A 24430-nucleotide genomic window follows, 5' to 3' on the forward strand; every position below is an offset into this window, starting at 1 on the left:
TGTTGTTTACCATAAATGAATGTAGTACTTGTGTGCATTTTTTTTTCTCGAGAAATTTATATTAGAAAGGTTCGCATTTCAGCTTTGGAGTACTGTCAATTTTTTTTTGGGGGGGGGGGTGTATTTTTTATTTTTACATTGAAGGAGAATTAGGAAATCTAAAAGAAAAACTGGGGTCGCAATGCTTGTTATTGAGCTACAATGTTCTAAACATGACATTTTTGCACTTGAAATTGACTCAAGATTTATTGAATTTAACTTGATTTGTCTCTGAGTGTCAACACAATATAAGCAACACATATCAATCATTACCTAAGATATATATACATAATCATGTCTTCTAACAATACAGATTTTAAAAAAAATTAATACATGTAATGGATATAAATAATGACATTTCTGCACTTGATATGCGACAAAATTCATGATATCAAATCGGAGAGTATGTTCAGACAATTCTCATCACAGTATACTTTTATTTGTATTATGCAGACACTGAAACATAAACACCGATTCACAGTAATGAAATATTCTTTGCACAAAAATACATCTGAGAATTTTGGAATAATATTTTTGCATAGGTCATATAGAATAGTAAACACTGGACTAATTTAACTGTTTTATAATAATGAAGGTCGATCATAGATTCTATAGTGGAACTCGCAAACTATTTCATAAAACAAATTTGTTAACAAAAGCAGTCAATACAAGAATCGAACACAAGTTAAAGTTGTGAAATGGAAAGGGGGGTCTGGTCTGTCCACCTGTCAAAATAAAACAAATGATTAAAAATTATTAGTTAATTACATTCTTTTAATCGAATCTTCAGTAATTCTTTTCCCTATCCAACGGTATCAAAGCCCCCCCCCCCCCCCCCCCCCCCCCCCCCCCCCCCCCCCCCATGCATCTTGCATTTCTCAAAGTCTACTAATGACTGGACGAAAAGAGGACCTTTATATTGATTTTTTATTTTTGTCATAGATACATGTAGATAGATAATTACTATTCGCGATGATCAGTAAAAGTATGGGTAAAAAGATCCACGAAGACGTTTAGTAAAGCTTTAGACTAGCGCTTTCATTTCAAATCTTCAGAAGCTTTACTTTACATTTGAAATGTATATGTATCTATTATATTAAAGCGCCTTATATATGTACATACACATGTACATACATACATATATATATATATATATCATATAGCGGTCATAGGCCAAAGTAGTGCATTTCACATTGGAATCGCGAGAAAAACATGTAGTTTTAAAAATTGTTTGATTCTGTGCTATTCAGAGATTATGGTGACGTCATTGTTTACCAGTCTTACCGTTATTTGTAACCCCATCCAGCACTCGGAAAGACGACGATCCTAAAGATGAGAGATCCTTTTTGCGTCGTCTTCGTTTTGCCCCACAGATCTTAAAAATAAAACGAAGCAATGCATTTGAAAACGAAAACCATGGTTCAACCCAACAGAAGCACAGCTATCGCTTCAAAAAAAGTCCACACTCAGGTTTCCAGGTTACGTATAGCTCATGTACATAACCAGGGGAGTTTGAGAGAAACAGGGAGGGGATATATTAGCTAGTTATGGTCTGTCTGTAAAACATCGAGAGTTGGGACTATTGCGAATCAAATACCCAAAGAAAATGCAGTTGGGACGTCCAACTCACTTCGATATATCCATGGTATTCGATGTTCGAGATACCGAAGTTCAACTATATTTAAAAATCTCTGTATATTTTATCAATTCTTTCGTTCATTCTTGACCGAACGATTGTTAATGGCATAATGTATGAACATATTCTAGCCAAGCATTGATTCGACAGCATGGAGAAGAACGAATATTCTTATTCTATCACATTGGTTGGTTATCATTCTAGTCCATGGACCTTTGGATCATGTCAAGGTTACGTTGAGGGTAATTACATAAATAGGAAAAGACAGTAATCTCTTGACAAGAAGCTTGTATAACAAGAGATGTTTGTAAAACACAGATCCCCCCCCCCCCCCCCCCCGGTGCAAAATTGAAAAGGGTTATACAACCATCATTTAATTGATAGTAGTATCATCAATTCAAAATATTGAGCAGACGACATCTTCCTATGTCAAGATTGGATTGACCATGTGACCTCAAAATCAATAGGAGTCATCTACTCCCTATGGTGTACCAAGTTTGGTGTCAATCAAGCAAATCCTTCTTAAAATACAGGAGACAATATATTACAATGTCCAGTTCAACCGTTTACCTTTTGACCATGTGACCTCAAAATCAATAGGGGTCATCAACTCCTGAAAATGTACCAGTGTACCAAGTTTGATGTATGTCTAGCAAAGGGTTCTCAAGATATTGAGCTGATGGTATATTCCTGTGTCCAGTTTGACCCTTGACCATGTGACCTCAAAATCAATAGGATTCATCTTCTCCTGAAGATGTACCAGTGTACCAAGTTTGATATCTGTCGAGCAAAGGGTTCTCAAGATATTGAGCTAACATTATATTCTTATGTCCAGAGTAAATCGACCCTTGACCTTTTGTTGTGAAAAACAATAGCGGTCCTCTTCTACTCATAACCAATCCACATATGAAATATCATCATGATCAAGTGAATGGTTCTCAAGATATTGAGCGGACAACATGTAGTCTACCGATCAACCGAACGACAGGTGCAAAGCAATATGCCCCTCTTCTTTGAAGGGGGCATAATTAAATGCATATCCTCTACACTAAGGGTTGACGTTTATGAGGCTGTGTCATAATCACATCTCAATATCGAAGTTGGGTATGGCACGCCGTTTTTACATTTATTCCCCTTTAAAGATATCTCATAAATGTTATAAGATATTTATAAAAGTTATAAGATATCTTCTAAATTTATGAGATACCTCATATCTTTTAAATAAGATATCTTGAAAAAGATCTTATATAGTATATAAGATATCTCATAAACTTTATATGATATCTTACAACTTTTCTAAGATATCTTATAATAGAAAGTTCACAAGGCATCTTATAAACTTTATTAAGTATTATATGAACATATAAAATATCTTTTATGTTTTATAAGATATCTTATCTTATAAGATATCTTATAAAATAAATTCATAAAATCTCTTCTATTTTTGATACGATATACAAGATATCTTATAAATTTCATAAGACATTTTATAAAAATTCTTTTATGAGATATCTTATAGAATATATATTATATAGTATAGTATAGAATATAGTTTATTATTCATATATTGGTATAATACTGATACTGTCCATCTATTTGTATATATACATGATTAGCAATTCATATATGTATGTACTTGTTTCCCCAACATGCTGCATCCACACGCAGTTTGCAGTCTCTGTAACCTGTAGTTAATGTTGTAAACTTTCTTTCTTTTTTGAATTTCCTTCTTTATAAAATGTCTTACTGTTATGCACTCTGGGCCCAAAATTGGAATAAACTTATCTTATCTTATAGTATATCTTATAAAGTTTATGAGATATCTTATAAAACATATAAGGTATCTTAAATGTTTTACAAAATATCTTATAAAATTTTATAAGATCTCTTCTATTATTTTTTTTATATCTCATAAAAATTTCAAGATATTTTGTTTAATGTAAAATGTACCAGATATCTTATAAAGTTTATGAGATAATTTATACAAATTATAAGATATATCTTATATTTTTCATTAAATATCTTATAAACTGTTTTTTATATGAACTAACTTATAAAATTTATTAGATATCTTATTAAAAATAGAAGATATCTCATGAATCATATAGATATCTTTATAAAGGAATAAATATGGCGTGCCATAGTTTGGAGATTTTTTTGTTCAGGATGTATCTTTGAAGCAGAAAGGCTGTAAACAACTCAAAAATTGACATTTTAGCCTTCACTTGATGAAAAAAACATGTAAATCATTTTCCGTTCAGGTCACGTTTTGCATCGTAGAATCCTAAAACACCCATATCAGGGGTGGATCCAGGAATTGCGATTACGGGGGCGCCACTTTATGAGGCAGGGGTCTGGAGGCGAAGCCCTGGTGGGGGCCCAGGGGGTGAAGCCCCCGGATTTTACAGATTTTATAGGTCTTGAAATATATCTCCTATTTAGTCTTTTGTACTGTTTTCTATCATTTTTTATGAGGCGAAATTAATAAAATGACGCAAATTTTAAGAGTTTTTGGAAAAAAATAAATTCTATCAATAAAGTAATTCAAGAAATCAATAAATTTTGTCATTTATTTCTCCGGGAGTGAAAGAAATTATTGCTTCTTACATTGTTTAGTACATTTTTCTAAAAAAGATACCAGGATTTCCCTTAAGTTTGAAAATTTTAGGAGGGCGCGCGCCAGCTGCCCCCCCCCCCCCCTTAAATCCTCCACTGCATATGGGACTTCGCGTCATGACATCAATCAAGGTAAAGTACTAATTGTCAAAGTCAAAGGCATTCAAATTGTTGTGCGATACACTACTTGATACAAAGATAGTGTTGAAATACATATACTTTGTAGTATAGACGTGACCTTCTTTTATGTGCCCCGCAGGGTTAAAGGTAGATAAGCCTTTTAAAAATTGCATAGTAGTTCTATACTACTTTAGACTGTGGACGTACATGTGCAAATTGTGTAAGGCCTAACTAAAGATGATTCGCCAAAAATATAACGTTTCAAATGAAAATTGATTTTAAGGCTTAGTTAAAACTCAAATTTATACTCATGGGCTGGATGCACATCGTTATTGTATATATATTATCTACATACCTTGGATGTAGCACAAGTTGTGTTTTGTCTGCAGATGCGCACCGTGCACTCGATGGTAACATAATGACTTGAGTTGAAGTGGAATCCATATAATGTAGCTTGTAAAAGGGTAGATGTCTTGTTGATGAAATTCTCCATTACATCTGTTCTACCTGCACAACTACAATGTCATATAACCATACTAATATAAATTGAACAGAAAGAAGAGGTTCATGACCAGAACGTTCACCTGAGTCGAGATTAATAGAATCCTTCATTAGTACGAGTGTGGGATAGGGAAATCCCACCGAGGGGACAAGATTCGCAGTCTAGGACGAGGCTGTGCCGAGTCCTAGACGGCAAATCTTGTTCCAGAGGTGGGATTTCCCTATCCCACACAAGTAAATAATGAAGGATTATTTTTCTCACATTTTACCTACAGTTTAGTGCATAGATTTATGAGCTATGAGAAAATTTTAAATTATGAAAATCCTCATTTGAACTTCAATGCAAAAACTAATTAGATAGGCAGAAAGATCATACCCGAAAATGGTTTACACTGTAAGTGTAAACTAAAAAACCCAAGGTTGTCCATCAGAAAGTATACTACATTAAAATTTAAAGAAAACAATGCAAAATATTTTACTTCACCGTGTAACGTAAATCTTCACCGTGTAACGTAAATCATAGAAAATATATGACGTCACAATCAAATGACGTCGCAGCAGTGTGAGACAGAAAAATCTCACATGGCTGTCTCGCATGGGTAAAGTCGATCTCACACTGGTGATAATGTGAGAAACTGCAATCTTTGGATCTGAGAGTCATGATTCAAACAATCTTTACCTAAGATTATCTATAGACGCTTGGATGTTATATGTTTAATTGTAAAAACATTTCCCTATGTAGTTTTATCTTAAATTTAACCCATATTGAATTTCACGGTGTTGTCTTGAATTTCCAAATGAAAGCCTGTTTTTAAAAGATAATTAATTTAGTATTCAAAATATCTGAATTTTCAAAACAAAACGTTTAATTTTCAAAATACTAAGAAGTTTAATTTTCAAGATAGTAACGAATTACTGTAATTATTGAATTTTTAACATGATACAACATGCAAGTTAAATTTTCAAGATACGATCTTGGAATTTTTCAGATTTAATTTTAATTTTCAAGACTGCATCTTTAATTTTCAAGGTATGATAGTAATGTTTGTTGAAGTTAGATTTTCAAGTTATTACATTTGTATCTTGAATTCTCAATCATTATTTTAAATCTTTTAAAGAAAGAATTATCAAATCAGAAACCAACACAAAACGAGTTGCCGTGGACGACTGTTTAAAAAAGACAATAAATGACTTAATAAACTCTTTAGATTGATAAGACTTTCCTGTGACCGAATCCTAGAGAAGGAACACGTGGAACATCGCTAACGAGTTTGATCACCTAAAAATCTCAAAGGGCTTTGCATCTCCTACGCTTTAATTTTCCATGGACCCGATTTCAGATCGTCTTAAAGACCAGGATTCATCGCCCTTTTGAGCCCACATTTTCTATAATCATAGTGCCTGAAAAATATGTTATCCATTCTGGCTTATGGAACTTACTTTTCTACTAAAATCAATAAATGTAATGAATTTTTACACGAAATAAAGTAAAGATAATTATATAAATGTAAAATTATAACTGCAGAATCTATATACACGGGTAAATCAGGCTACTTAAGGATGGAAGACGGTATACAAGTAAAAGCAACAGGCATCTTTTCTCCTGAAGCGTACATTTTGATGACGTCCAAGAAGTTCCTACTAAACGCTTTCTCTCTCTTTGAGACGTAGCAGATTATCCCTTATATAAGCTATTAATCCGTGTACTCTCACCGGACCTTTGATTCCATAGGACGACCTTCGACACGCTCTCGTCTAGAACTACCCCAGAGTAGGCTGTACACGCCACTGGTTTGATGACGTACTCGTCTGAAGAGAAAAATGATAAAAACCATATCAAATAATGAAAATAATAATTAAAATCTCAAAGAGAAAAAAACAACACACACACACACACACACACACACAAAACCTAATATACCGGTACAGAGTACCAATTATCAACATATGTCACAGACACCCAATATATAAATAAGATCATCAGCTGATTCAATCGACCAACGATATGACAGAATATGCCTGTAGAACAGCCAGATAGCTGGTAATGTTGAAAACTGCTGTTGGTAAAACAAGCTTCAATCCACCCGGTAAGTGCTTAATTTTCTTCCCACCTCTGGTATATCCAGGGGTCCGTGTTTGCTCAACTCTCTATTTTGTATTGCTTATAGGAGTTATGAGATTGATCACTGATCATTATCTTCACCTTTAATAAATACGGTAGTCGTATCATACATATTTTCAAAATTTTACCAAGCTCACAACAGTACATAGTTACCCTTCTTAAGTCATTTCAGAGATAAAGAGGGGAGGGAGGGGGACAGGGGGGAGAGAGAGACAGAGGATGAATGCGTCGCAGTTGTGAACAATGCACGTATGAATCTTGAGAAATATACAATGTTGAACTTCTATTTTAACGGCTGCATGTAATTCTCTGACAAAAATAAGATTGAAATAAACTTCATTTTTGAAAATACATGAGGGATTCATGCTGGTCTACTTTTCACGAAGCGCTAATGCAACTTCATGAAGTATGCACAATTCATATCCTCGTGTAAATTTCAAAACTGAGATTTATCTCTTAAATAAAACACGCTAAAATATATGAATTGCTTTGTTATTAAGAACACTGATTAACTCAGTGACAGTGGCAGATTCTGGGGGTAATAAGGGAGGGGGAGGGGGGGGGGGGTTACGGGGTTACATCTCCTTTGTCAGAACATTTCAAACCAAACCTGTCCCAAGGCTCTTCACACATCCCTTATTTGAGCGAAAAGATACAAACTTGAGTCACACCCCTTTGAGAATAATCTGGATCCACTGCTTAAGTGGAAATATCAATTTTTAATGATTTATTAATTTAACGAGGATTGCAATCAGCCCTAGGGCTAGGAATATGCTCTTCTCAAGTGGAACTATACAGTGTATTCTCCCATTGGAGGGGGTATGATATGAAAGGTTTCGGAAGTTTTGAACGTATAAGTAATATAGATTTTATTAAACAGAAAAGAAATATACGATCGAGTACATCTGATAAGTAAAATGAAAATCCGTTTACGAAAAACAATCCAGGACTTATGTTTTCCTAAATGTCCGCGTCAAGTCTCGGCTGTTCTATAGAGTTTGATATAAAATGACACCAATTGGTCAATTGAATCAGACGATGGTTGTGTTATGGATATTTAGCGTCTGTGACGTATACTGGGACAGGGCTGTTCTACATGTATATCAAAAAGACCTAGGCTAAATAAAAACCTTGATTTGAACAACAACTATTTAGAGAAAGTCCAAAAAACCTTTTTATATATATATATATACACACACACACACACACACACACACACACATATATATATATATATATATATATATATATATATATATATATAAAGGTGTTTTCAGTGTTCATAAACATGACACATCGCACATCGGAATCACTGCGAAGGACAGGAATTCAGTCAAAACTCCAAAAAGGGCTCATGATGATACACGATACATGCATGTATAAGCTAAAATATTATAATGATATACGTCCCGGACAACCCACCCCCCCCCCCCCTCCTCCCCCAGCATTCAACAGGAGGCTTCATAATTCATTTTTTAATAAATCATTTTAAAACTGGAGTTTCTTCAATTAAACTTTTCGAGTGTTATTTCACTTTTATTTTAGAAATACAACCATAAAGGACTAATATAGATAATAATAATATGTATTAAAATAAAAACCATAGAGAATACTGGAACCTCATGCTCGATGTTGATATTGCTAACTTAACACGGATCCCTAGACATACCAGAGGTGGGATCAGGTAACCTAGGAGGAATAAGCACCCCTGTTGACCTGTCACATCCATCGTAAATCCTATATCTCGATCAAGTAAACGAAGTAATCGGCAGTCAAAATCAGTGTATTGAGAAGGGTCTAACAATTGGTATGAAACACGTCAGACAGCATTTAACCCAATGACAGGTTGTATGGAAAAATTATATCGTTATAACAACCATAGAATTTGCGAAACGTAAAGATTTAATTCAAGACCATAAAAAATATATAGCATGGAGTGAACTAAAGAAATCCATACATGTAACTGGACTAAAAAAATAAATCAAGTGAGGAAGACGGGATAAGGAACAAGTATAGAGAATGTAAACAGCATGTGACGTTACCAATTTATGAAAAATTATTTAATCTTTTCAACTGGAAAAGCTTCTTTCTACGTGGGTATTAAGAAATGTTATCTCGTGTACTGCATGCCAACAAAAGGGAGCGCACTAGGCTTATGTTTAATATTGCGTTAAACATTTTAGGGGGAAACATTACATATGGTGAATTGGAAAATATGATTTGACTTACCTCCAGTATATTTAAGGAACATGTAGAATCGATCTCCTAGATAGACATTGAAGACTGGAGCAGAGGACAGACTGGGGCCCTCCCTAAAATACATCCGCACCCCCGCCACTTCCTTCTGCATGGGCGGCAGGACTATCAACGTACTGGAAGGAATTGGAATATATATATATATATATATATATATATATATATATATATACGTGTTGTTCGAACAACCAGGTTGTCAAATTTTAGGGACGACCTATCCCTTCTTCAGGACAAACGAAAAGAATTACATAATGTGGCTAATATTAACAGAGAATAATAACAAAACTACATATAAATACACCTAGCACTACAACTACACTAAATTTACAAACGTATTTACACCGCAGACTACATGTTTTTAGTTTTTAGGCTTGCCAATCGCTAAGAGCGGAGCAAATTAGGACATGTGCTATTCATCTACAGAGCTGATCCACAATGAGATTGTGGTTGTTCGTGTCGTTAGTTGATTGATTGATGTTTTCCGCCATACTCAACAATTTTGCAGTTATCTGGTGGCGCCCAGTTTTTATTGGTGGAATAAAGAACCCAGATTCAATGTACCTGGGAAGAGACCACTGACCCTCCGAAAGTAAACCTCACTTTTCCCAGTTACCGGCGCGAGCGGGATTCGAACCCGCGCCGACAGAGGTGAGAGGCCGTGTTATTTTCAGCGCGATGCTCTAACCACTCGGCCACGGATGCCCCTTCGTGTCGTTGGTCATTTTATTGGTTTGTATTACATGTATTATATATGTGTGTGTGTGTGTGTGTGTGTGTGTGTGTGTGTGTGTGTGTGTGTGTGTGTGTGTGTGTGTGTGTGTGTGTGTGTGTGTGCGTGCGTGCGTGCGTGCGTGCGTGCGTGTGTGTGTACACATATATTATATAATTATTATCAATATTATTATTGCAAGTTATCCAACTTACTTCCGGTGTTATGTCACGCACGCATGCAGAAACACACACATCAACCAAACCAAACAACAAAAACAAACCTCTAAACAGATAAAGAAATGCCTGTATCTTGAAGGCTTAATGATATACAGTTTATGAACATATCAGTGATGTGATGATATTCTTACCTATACGTTACTTGAGGTGTTGCTGTTGCTACACTAGAAATCGCCGATGTTGATGTAATAACACTCACTGGTGTTGAATAACAAGAATTCATTAATTCAGTAGAAATCGATGTTAATATGTTAGAAGAAACCACTGATGTTGATAATAATGATAATAATAATAATAATAGCAAAATAACTACTGAACAATATGATCACGGGATATTATGATTACACTACACATTTATGAAACACGCCTCGATGTTAAGATAGTGATGGGAAATTTATATATGTTTTACATTATGAAACAAATAGTTTAACTATATTTTATGGTTAACAGAAGGAACAATTTTATTATTTACCGATAAATGTTGATTTAAAAATCATCACCAGATACCACAGGCAACTAATCTGGAAAGTTAAGAACGACAGGATTAAAAGAAGCATATCTATTTACAATATCTGTATATGTTAAAGAACGTAGATATCTGGTAACGCTCTCTATACAATCAACTCTATAACATACAAACAACTCCATAACATACAATCAACTCTATAACACACAAACAACTCTATAACACACAAATAACTCTATAACACAAAAACAACTCTATAACATACAAACAACTCTATAACATACAAACAACTCTATAACATACAAACAACTCTATAACACACAATCAACTCTATAACATACAATCAACTCTATAACATACAATCAACTCTATAACATACAAACAATTCTATAACATACAAACAATTCTATAACATACAATCAACTCTATAACATACAATCAACTTTATAACACACAATCAACTCTATAACATACAAACAACTCTATCACACACAAACAATTCTATAACATACAATCAACTCTATAACATACAATCAACTCTATAACATACAAACAACTCTATAACACACAATCAACTCTATAACATACAATCAACTCTATAACATACAAACAACTCTATAACATACAATCAACTCTATACAATCAACTTTATAACACACAAACAACTCTATAACATACAAACAACACTACAACACACAAACAACTCTATAACATACAATCAACTCTATAACACACAAACAACCCTATAACACACAATCAACTCTATAACATACAAACAACACTATAAAACACAAACTACTCTATAACATACAATCAACTCTCTAACATACAAACAACACTATAAAACACAAACAACTCTATAACATACAAACAACACTATAAAACACAAACAACTCTATAACATACAATCAACTCTATAACATACAAACAACACTATAAAACACAAACAACTCTATAACATACAATCAACTCTATTACATACAATCAACTCTATAACACACAATCAACTCTATAACATACAAACAACTCTATAACATACAATCAACTCTCTAACACACAAACAACTCTATAACACACAATCAACTCTATAACATACAATCAACTCTATAACATACAATCAACTCTATAACATACAATCAACTCTATAACATACAATCAACTCTATAACACACAATCAACTCTATAACATACAATCAACTCTATAACACACAAACAACCCTATAACACACAATCAACTCTATAACATACAATCAACTCTATAACACACAATCAACCCTATAACACACAAACAACTCTATAACATACAAACAACTCTATAACATACAATCAACTCTATAACATACAAACAACTCTATAACACACAATCAACTCTATAACATACAATCAACTATATAACATACAAACAACTCTATAACATACAATCAACTCTATAACATACAAACAACACTATAACATACAAACAATTCTATAACTAACAATCACCTCATTAACATACAATCAAATTTATAACATACAATCAACTCTATACAAACAACTCTATAACATACAATCAACTCTATATAACATACAAACAGCTCTATAACACACAAACAACTCTATAACATACAAACAACTCTATAACATACAAACAACTCTATAACTAACAATTACCTCATTAACATACAATCAAATCTATAACATACAATCAACTTTATAACACACAAACAATTCTATAACATACAAACAACTCTATAACACACAAACAACTCTATAACACACAAACAACTCTATAACTAACAATCAATTCTATAACACACAAACAACTCTATAACATACAAATAACTCTATAACTAACAATCACCTCATTAACATACAATCAAATCTATAACATACAATCAACTCTATACAAACAACTCTATAACACACAAACAACTCTATAACAGACAAACAACTTTATAACACAAAAACAACTCTATAACACACAAACAACTCTATAACATACAATCAACTCTATAACACACAAACAACTATGTAACATACAAACAACTCTATACAAACAACTGTATAACATACAAACAACTCTATAACATACAAACAACTTTTTAACACACAAACAACTCTATAACATAAAAACAACTCTATAACTAACAATCACCTTATTAACATACAATCAAATCTATAACATACAATCAACTCTATACAAACAACTCTATAACACACAAACAATTCTATAACATACAAACAACTCTATAACACACAAACAACTCTATAACACACAAAGAACTCAATAACACACAAACAACTCTATATAACATACAAACAACTCTATAACACACAAACAACTCTATAACACACAAACAACTCTATAACACAAAAACAACTCTATAACACACAAACAACTCTATAACACACAAACAACTCTATAACATACAAACAACTCTATAACATACAAACAACTCTATAACATACAAACAATTCTATAACATACAATCAACTCTATAACATACAAACAACTCTATAACACACAATCAACTCTATAACATACAATCAACTCTATAACACACAAACAACTCTATAACTTACAATCAACTCTATAACATACAAACAACTCTATACAAACAACTGTATAACATACAAACAACTCTATAACATACAAACAACTCTATAACACACAAACAACTCTATAACATACAAACAACTCTATAACACAAAAACAACTCTATAACACACAAACAACTCTATAACACACAAACAACTCTATAACATACAATCAACTCTATAACATACAAACAACTCTATAACACACAATCAACTCTATAACATACAATCAACTCTATAACACACCAACAACTCTATAACTTACAATCAACTCTATAACATACAAACAACTCTATACAAACAACTGTATAACATACAAACAACTGTATAACATACAAACAACTCTATAACACACAAACAACTCTATAACATACAAACAACTCTATAACATACAAACAACTCCATAACACACAAACAACTCTATAACACACAAACAACTCTATAACATACAATCAACTCTATACAAACAACTCTATAACACAAAAACAACTCTATAACTTACAATCAACTCTATAACATACAATCAACTCTATACAAACAACTCTATAACATACAAACAACTCTATAACATACAAACAATTCTATAACACACAAACAACTCTATAACATACAATCAACTCTATAACATACAGTCAACTCTATAACATACAATCAACTCTATAACATACAAACAACTCTATAACACACAAACAACTCTATAACATACAATCAACTCTATAACATACAATCAACTCTATAACATACAAACAACTCTATAACATACAAACAACTCTATAACATACAAATACCTCTATAACATACAAACAACTCTATAACACACAAACAACTCCATAACACACAAACAATTCTATAATACACAAACATTTCTATAACATACAAATAACTCTATAACACACAAACAACTCTATAACATACAAACAACTCTATAACACACAAACAATTCTATAACATACAATCAACTCTATAACATACAAACAACTCTATACAAACAACTCTAAACAAACAACTCTATAACATACAAACAAGCCTATAACACACAAACAACTCTATAACACACAAACAACTCTATAACATACAAACAAGTCTATAACACAAAAACAATACTATAACACACAAACAACTCTATAACACACAAACAACTCTATAACACACAAACAACTCTATAACATACAAACAACTCTATAACACACAAACAATACTATAACACACAAACAACTCTATAACACACAAAATCTCTATAACATACAAACAACTGTATAACATACAAACAACTCTATAACACACAATCAACTCTATAACATACAAACAACTCTATAACATACAATCAACTCTATAACATACAAACAACTCTATAATATACATACAACTCTATAACTAACAATCAACTTTATAACATACAAACAACTCTATAACACACAAACAACTCTATAGCATACAATCAACTCTATAACATACAATCAACTCTATAACATACAATCAACTCTACAACATACAAACCACTCTATAACTAACAATCAACTCTATAACATACAAACAACTCTATAACATACAAACAACTCTATAACATACAGACAACTCTATAACATACAATCAACTCTACAACATACAAATCACTCTATAACTAACAATCAACTCTATAACATACATACAACTCTATAACATACAAACAATTCTATAACATACAATCAACTCTATAACATACAAGCAACACTATAACATACAATCAACACTATAACATACAAACAACTCTATAACATACAAACAGCTCTATAACATACAAACAACTCTATAACATACAAACAATTTTATAACACACAAACAACTCTATAACACACAAACAACTCTATAACACACAAACAACTCTATAACATACAAACAACTCTATAACACACAAACAATACTATAACACACAAACAACTCTATAACACACAAACAACTCTATAACATACAAACAACTCTGTAACATACAAACAATTCTATAACACACAAACAATTCTATAACACACAAACAACTCTATAACATACAAACAATTCTATAACACACAAACAATTCTATAACACACAAACAATTCTATAACACACAAACAACTCTATAACACACAATCAATTCTATAACATACAAACAACTCTATAACTAACAATCAATTCTATAACATACAATCAACTCTATAACATACAAACAACTCTATAACTAACAATCAACTCTATAACATACAATCAACTCTATAACATACAAACAACTCTATAACTAACAAACAACTCTATAACATACAAACAACTCTATAACATACAAACAATTCTATAACATACAATCAACACTATAACATACAAACAACACTATAGTATACAATCAACTCTATAGTATACAATCAACTCTATAACATACAATCAACTCTACGACTTACATTGGGTCATGTTTAAGACAAGATGTATATGTATCTATGATATCGTAAGAATATCTACAGTTTCAATGCTTACGACTATCCTTCACCATGTCAATCCTGATATACAATTTTCGAATCTCACCAGCTTTAGAAAAGCATTACCACAATGCTCATGATGTCTTCAGTCCCTGTTTACCGGTCACACCCGCCGTGGGTCTTATATACTCATCAGGCAAAGAGAGTAATTCCGTAGTCAAAATCATTGCATTAAGAATGGTCTAGTAATGGTATGAAATTCTATGGTCGTTATAACGATCTAGTTTGCCAATACAACCTATCATTGGGTCAAATGCTGTCTGACTTGTTTCATACCGATTGTTAGACCGTTCTTGGCACACTGATTTTCATTACGGATAAATCATCATAACCTGATCAGAATATAGGGCTCACGGCGGGTGTGACCGGTCGACAGGGGATGCTTACTCCTACTAGGCACCTGATCCCACCTCTGGTGTGTCTAGGGATCCGTGTTTGCCCAGCTTTCTCTTTTGTATTGCTTACAGGAGTTATGAGATTGATCACTGTTCATTATCTTCACCTTTCACACTATACAAAACCCGATTCTCCTATGGATATCGAAATGACATCGTCGATATCCACATTATACATAAATTATATTTTTCAATGGGCATCAAAACTATTTCGTCCATACTGATTCTATATAAAAATGTTATACAGCTATCGAAATCAAATCGTCGATACCGACCAATACAAAATAACATAGATATATAAAGAACGATATCGTTGAAATCAACAGTGTACGATTGACTTTCAGCTAACGATAAACAATGCAACCACTATTATTTAAAGGAATTGTGGTCATCGATTTTGAGAAAATTTTCTGATGGTCAGGAAGTGATTTAGATGTTGGTATGACACGAAGAAACTGAGATAGGTCAGTGGGTAAAGCGAGAGGTCGGGGGCTTGAGTGACAGGTGGCGACAATCTCTCCTGTGATAACCAGACTTACACACTGTGGATGGAACTTTGGTAGACCAGAGTACTGGAATAATCCTACTCGTCCTCTAGTTGTTCCAGTGATGAGGATCGTTTAGCAAGTCATCCACTATCTATGGATGACAATGCTAAATCCTCATACAACCAAATAGTGCAATAAAGCTTGCATCAAGACGAATAAAGACTGCCTTAACCAGCCATGCTCCGGATATGAATACAATTGAGCATACAGAATATAGTGAATTTGAAACCTGTTTTCAAAGAGTTGTCGATACCCATAACAACAAATTTTGGGAGACTTATCCATGACATGACAAGGTAGGTTTATAAACTCATAAGAATACATGGATTGTATACTAGTGCGTGCTATTTACTGTATCAGAAGAAATTTAATTTTGATAAATTGTGCGAATGAATTATCCACAGGAATGTGAAATAAATGGTGTTCACATTTTTTGTGAACCAATAAAACGAAGTTGCCTTCGTCTTTTTATATCATTTTTGAATACATTTGGAAAAACAACATGGTATGTATATCCGGTTTATTGGTGTTCATAAATTTAAGATGGCCATAGTAAATCTAAATACAGTTCTTTAAATGTTAGTCGATTTTCCTTTATACTAACGAGGATGTATGTAAGAAAATATGACAGCAAAATGAAAATTACTTTCAGGATACGTTTCCTCACTTATGGTGAGATGCAGAACTATATTATCTGTGTTATAGCAATGAATGCCTAACGCTTTCTCACTACATTTGTGATAAAACCAATGAAGACATGATACCATTACAAACTTACGACACACCGATAGTTTCAGGAAAGTTCACCAACCATTGTCGTTAGTTCCATGTTACTGTTGTCAATCATGTTCACATACCGTATTACGTGTACCTTTATTAATCCCATAGTTCCATTGGCTACAGTGTCCCTCCCTCAGCTTAATCGACAGTTTAAGCAATGCTATAAGAATAGCTTACGTTTTTTGTCAACTGTCATGGCAGTGACCAATTTCTCAAAAAGTAAATACAAAACGTAGACATAGACCCATCAAGTGATAGTAAGTGTTGAGCAACACCATACGTATTGTGTCATTGAATATCTACCTGTGGAACAAAACAAGTCATTTCTATGTAATTATGAAGCTAATTATATTGTTTTAAAATGATTACCTGTGGTTTCATCATGCTATCTGCCTATACTTCCTGTATCAAATAGACTTTGACGGACAAGTTATCATAGCTGACCTACTTGTCGATATGTTCCTTACATTTAGATAAAATAAGGCAGTACATGTAGTTGACAGTAAAATAATTCTCTTATCAGTTGTGAAGATCCCTCCCTCCCTTAATATGGATTTTTGTGTTTAAATAGATTATATCAAATGTACAGTTTACATATGAAGTGAGTAGTATAGAGAATTAAGATATCATTGATTCATCATTGAGTTTCTTTTTATGATAATCATAACAAAAGAAAATATCTTTCTAAGGGCGTAATAACGCACATCGTCGCAAACAACGGCCAATATGTGCGATCCTATCCCGTGGGGATCCGGGTTAGAATAGGTCCTCAGTACCCCTTGTTTGTCGTAAGAGGCGACTAAATGGGGTGGTCCTTCGGACGAGACCGCAAAAACCGAGGTCCCATGTCACAACAGGTGGTGTGGCACGATAAAGATCCCTCCCTCCTCAAATGCCATAAGCGCCGAGCATAGGCCTAAAAGTTGCAGCCCTTCACCGGTAATGGTGACGTCTCCATATGAGTGAAATATTCTCGAGGGACGTTAAACAATACACTATCTCTCATCTGCGGACTTTGGACCGTGGCTTAAGATGATGAATAACGCGAAGCAAATGTGAAATAACCAGGGGTGGATCCAGGAATTGTGGTTACAGGGGGCGCCACTTTATGAGGCAGGGGGGCTGGATTTTATAGGACTTGAAATATGTCTCCTATTTAGTCATTTGTACTATTTTCTATCATTTTTAATAAGGTGAAATTAATAAAATGACGCAAATTTTAAGGGTTTTGGGGGAAAATTAAGTTCTCCCAATAAAGTAATTCAAGAAATCAAAACTGTTGCCATTTATTTCTCTGGGAGTGGAAGAAACTATTGCTTATTTTATTGTTTAGTACATTTTTCTGAACAAGACACCACGACTTACCTTAAATTTGAAAATTTTAGGGGGGGGGGGGCGCCGGCTGTGCCCCCCTTAAATCCGCCACTGATAGCGCGTAAGAACGCGGAACAAAGGCATAATGGCTTGAGTCTAAGACGTAATAACCCGACGTAAAAAATCCCATGGTAACCCGAGGAAAAGGCATGATAACCCGAGGGAAAGGCATGATAACCCGGATTTGGAAGATGTAATAAAGCGGACTTAAGAAACGAAATATGTGAAAAGTTATCGTTATTTGTTAATATATTTTTTGATATTGAATTATCTTTCCATATAATATTATAGGGTTATTGAACTTATATTGGTGAATATTGGCATGAGTTGGCTGTGAAAATGCACGAGCTTGCGAGTGCATTTTGACAGCCAACGAGTGCCAATATTCACCTATATAAGTTCAATAACCCTTTTATTATATAGCTAAAGTATTTAGTTGTTAAATTATATCCCTTTTCACTTAAATTACTCCAAAATATACGAGAATTCATCAATATTGACATCTAAGGTGAAGGTGTGCAATAACAGCATGCATTTCTTAACTGTTCAATATTTAACCCGTCATTAATGCATGAAGAAACTGATTTTGTAAATGGGGACATCATATATACAGTAAAACATTTTGCTTAAGTAAATATCAAATACCGGCTCTGTCAGATTTGGGGGACCGTCGTCTGCCATTTTGGCTTGTTTACGTCGTTATGGTATCGTCAATATTAACGCTCATACTCGGAATGTTTCGGGCGCATACAATTTACGCAATGCAAAGTTAGCGTTCAATAAACGCTAACATTCTCTAGATTTTACGCAGATTTTATAATAGACTATTTATTAGTTATATAATAATGTCTCATCTTCAATACCCTTATTAAGAGTTACCCTTCTTAATTAGAATACGTATTTTCCTGTTACCTGTGAGTGTGTTTCACACAATGCATTGTCTGTGCTGCCGCATTTTCCGGAAAAGTCAATTCTGTCCATACGAGATTACCTCTTTATGTCCGGGACTTCGCTAATGCAGCGGGGTTGCTACGTTTACGAAATCTTTGTTGTTAGCTCACCTGAGCCGAAGGCTCAAGTGAGCTTTTCTGATCACATTTTGTCCGGCGTCCGTCTGTCTGTCTGTTCGTCTGTCTGTAAACTTTTCACATTTTCATCTTCTCATGAACCACTGGGCCAATTTCAACCAAACATGACCAAAAGCATCCTTGGGTGAAGGGCTTTCAAGTTTGTTCAAATGAAGGACCATGTCCCTTTCAAAGGGGAGGTAATCACAAAAATGCAAAAATAGGGTGGGATCATTTAAAAATCTTCTTCTCAAGAACCACTGGGTCAGAAGTGCTGAAATTTACCTGAAAGCTTCCTGACATATTGCAGATTCAAGTTTGTTCAAATCATGGCCCCCGGTGGTAGGATGGGGCCACAAGAGGGGATCAAAGTTTTACATACAAATATATAGGGAAAGACTTTAAAAATCTTCTTCTCAAGAACCACTAAGCCAGAAACGCTGAGATTTACATGAAAGCTTCCTGACATAATGCAGATTCAAGTTTGTTCAAATCATGGGCCCCAGGGGTTGGATGGGGCCACAATAGGGAATCAAAGTTTTACATACAAATATATAGAAAAAATCTTTTAAAATCTTCTTCTCAAGAACCACTAAGCCAGAAAAGCTGATTTTTACACGAAAACTTTCTGACATAGTGCAGATTCAAGTTTGTTCAAATCATGGGCCCTGGGGGTTGGATGGGGCCACAATAGGGGATCAAATTTTTACATACAAATATATAGGAAAAATCTTTAAAAAACTTCTCAAGAACCACTCAGCCAGAAAAGCTGATTTTTACATGAAAACTTTCTGACATATTGTAGATTCAAATTTGTTCAAATCATGGGCCCCGGTGGTAGGATGGGGCCCCAAGGGGGGATCAAAGTGTTACACACAAATATATAGGGGAAACATTTAAAAATCTTCTTCTCACGAACCACTAAGCCAGAAAAGCTGAGATTTACATGAAAGCTTCCTGATATAATGCAGATTTAAGTTTGTTCAAATCATGGGCCCCGGGGGTTGGATGGGGCCACAATAGGGGATCAAAGTTTTACATACAAATATATAGAAAAAATCTTTAAAAATATTCTTCTCAAGAACCACTGAGTCAGAAAAGCTGATTATTACATGAAAACTTTCTGACATAGTGCAGATTCAAGTTTGTTCAAATCATGGCCTCCGGGGATAGGATGGGGCCCCAAGGGGGATCAAAGTTTTGCACACAAATATATAGGGAAAAACATTTAATTAAAAATCTTCTTCTCAAGAACCACTAAGCCAGAAAAGCTGAAATTTACATGAAAGCTTCCTGATATAAGGCAGATTCAAGTTTGTTCAAATCATGGGCCCCGGGGGTTGGATGGGGCCACAATAGGGGATCAAAGTTTTACATACAAATATATAGGAAAAATCTTCTTCTCAAGAACCACTGAGCCAGAAAAGCTGATTTTTACATGAAAACTTTCTGACATAGTGCAGATTCAAGTTTGTTCAAATCATGGCCCCTGGTGGTAGGATGGGGCCACAAGTGGGGGGGGGGTCAAAGTTTTACATACAAATATATAGGGAAAAACTTTAAAAATCTTCTTCTCAAGAACCACTAAGCCAGAAAAGCTGAGATTTACATGAAAGCTTCCTGACATAATGCAGATTCAAGTTTGTTCAAATAATGGGCCCCTGGGGTTGGATGGGGCCACAATAGGGGATCAAAGTTTTACATACAAATATATAGGAAAAATCTTTAAAAATCTTCTTCTCAAGAACCACTGAGCCAGAAAAGCTGATTTTTACATGAAAACTTTCTGACATAGTGCAGATTCAAGTTTGTTCAAATCATGGCCCCCGGGGGGTAGGATGTGGCCACAAGTAGGGGGGTCAAAGTTTTACATACAAATATAGCAAAAAAGCTTTAAAAATCTTCTTCTCAAGAACCATTGGGCCAAAGAAGTTGACATTTACATGAAAGCTTTCTGACATAGTGTAGATTCAAGTTTGCAAAGGGTAGTTTGGGCCATAATAGGGACTATTAGGTTTTACATGCAAATATATATGGAAAGTCTTCAGATATGGGCCAAGGTGACTCAGGTGAGCGATGTGGCCCATGGGCCTCTTGTTTTTCAATCCTTTGGGGTGCCACATCGATGTAAGTTTTCAATAGAATACTAATCTAAATGCATTTACAATTTATAATTTATCACGTGTTCGATAATTTTTGAAACATCGGTGAGAAAATTTGGGTTAGGTGTTAACCGATTGTTTACTTTGAAAATATAGCAGATATTCATTGTTAAATTTACCTAGGAATCTTTTATACGGTTTATATCTGTCATATCATATTGTTGCCAAAGTCAGTTAGGTGAAATTATCAAAGTAATGAGTAATAAGTGTTTTTCTAAATCAGGATTTTTTTGGTGTAGGAATCGATTTGTGGTTTATATTTAATTTCAGCATTTTACCTCTTGTGAAGCCATGACCATAGTAAAATATTGAATTACTACTTGGCTTCGATGTTATTTTCCCACCCTGCAGTACACAAGTCTGGGACTGAGGCAATTTCCATCTTGATGATCCCAGTGACAAAGATGCCAGAACATTCACAGAGAATTTAAGGGAACGGAGGTTATTGCAGCATGTTTCCTATGCAACACATCTTCATGGACATACTTTAGATGTGGTGATAACCATAGATGATAGTCGAACTTCGCATGGAGCGCCGTTAGTGGAAGATCCTGGTATATGTGACAACAATGGCAAGATGACTGGGGACCACCTTGCAATTCGTTCTTTGCTGCGTCTCTCCAAACCGTGATTTTCCTGAAACTATGTGACATTAACATCATCAAATTCAAAAACGACCTGAACTTTTCTAGTTTAATAAACGAAGATACATCCGCTGAAAACCTTTCGTTTTGTTATAATGCTGTCCTCCAAGTCACCATCGATATTCATTCACCTCAAAAATCAAAGGAGATCACTTCACGAGCAAACACCTCATGATTTACGGACGATCTTCATTCTGCCAAGAGAGATCGTCGGAGGGCTGAACGGATGATGAGACGATCTAAATTGTCTGTGCATAATAACGAACTCGATCTTGCATTCAAATTTGGTGAATGCTTCCACTTCTTAGCCTTGATATTAAGTTTGATGGTACTCCTTTGGCAGTGTTTGAGCCAGCGTCGCTTCCTGAGGTACGTGCGCGATATTATCAGTGGTGCGCCAACAAAGTCCTGCGAATTAGACCCAATATCCTCGAAAGTTCTAAAACAATGTTTAGAGTGTGTTTTACCAATCATTACCGAAATTGTTAACAAATCTTTCTTTGAATCGAACGTGCAGTGGCAGCTCGACTTGAACGCTCACGAGCTGCATGACCCGGTGCAATCTGCCTTCCGCAATTGTCACTTCACAGAAATGGCTCTATTACGGGTTCACCATATTACCTCTGCATTGGACAGGAATTCATGTGCTGCACTCGTGATGCTTGATCTTTCAGCCGCATTCGACGTCATAGACCATAATATTCTAAACAGGCGTATGGGGTATGCTGTTGGTATCACGGGATCGGCTCTGTTGTGGATCAAGTCTTATCTCTCTGGTCAAAGTCAACAAATTGCTGTTGGATCTTCAATATCCAAAGAGTTCATACTCCACCTGTGTGTTCCACAGGGTTCTGTGTTGGGACCTCTTCTATATTGTATGTTCTCAAAATCAATCGGAGAAAGCCGGAGGCATAACATGTGTTATCATTGCTACGCGGACGACACTCAGGTATACCTGATTATAAATCCGAACCGCAGCTGAGACAGCATTACAGACAGACTTTAACGGTGTCTTTCTGATATTGACAACTGGATGCAAAACAACATACTCAAGCAAAATCAGGGAAAGACAGAACTTATTATCTTTACTACAAAACGAAAGGCTAGTAAATTATCAGGGTATCAACTGGCTTTGGTGGATCTGTCATCACTAGTGCTTCATGTGTCAAAACTCTTGGGGTGTTTTTCGACAGCACACTTAGCATGGAGTGTCAAATACGTGCATTGACTAAATCATGTTATTTCCAACTTCGTAATATCGGTAGAACTAGATCTCTTATAACGAAGGATGCGTGCATGGCACTTGTTAGATCATTGATTACATCCCGTCTTGATTATAGAAATGTACTTCTTCAGCATCCTTGAAGAAGTTACAGAAAGTTCAAAAGACTGCTACCAGGCTAGTGACACGTTCCCGGAAACATGAGCATATTACACCAATTCTCATATCGCTTCACTGGTTACCTGTGACATGTATATCGAACGAAATATAAAATCCTGTTGTATACTTTCAAGGCTCTGCATAGATTAGCTCCAGCATACATCCAGGAACTAGTTGAAGTCTACCATCCTCAGCGAAGACTTCGTTCTGTAGAATTGTTATTCCTTTTAAAGCCATGCGCTCGTACTAAACTGTATGGCGAAAGACAGTTTAATGTTTCTTCATCAACTCTGTGGTACTGCCTCCCACTGGATCTTC

At 34.6% G+C, this 24430-nt stretch overlaps 1 protein-coding gene across 2 annotated transcripts; it reads right to left on the reverse strand.

Annotated features, from left to right (window-relative positions):
- Positions 1-227: 227 nt before the first annotated feature.
- On the reverse strand, positions 228-17955 carry LOC125681046 (uncharacterized). Of its 2 annotated transcripts, none has more exons than XM_048920940.2 (8): positions 17854-17955; positions 10711-10759; positions 10370-10436; positions 9264-9406; positions 6631-6721; positions 4767-4926; positions 1324-1414; positions 228-764 (listed from the first exon to the last, which is right to left on the reverse strand). In XM_048920940.2, exons 1-8 carry the CDS (start codon positions 17866-17868, stop codon positions 673-675), a joined length of 708 nt encoding a protein of 235 aa, XP_048776897.2. In that variant the 5' UTR covers positions 17869-17955; the 3' UTR covers positions 228-672. The 2 variants fall into 2 exon arrangements, with proteins under 2 accessions (XP_048776897.2, XP_048776898.2); XM_048920941.2 differs by lacking the exon at positions 17854-17955 and adding an exon at positions 17576-17706.
- Positions 17956-24430: the final 6475 nt, after the last annotated feature.

Source organism: Ostrea edulis, chromosome 2 (assembly GCF_947568905.1).
Source record: "Ostrea edulis chromosome 2, xbOstEdul1.1, whole genome shotgun sequence".
NCBI lineage: Eukaryota > Metazoa > Mollusca > Bivalvia > Ostreida > Ostreidae > Ostrea > Ostrea edulis.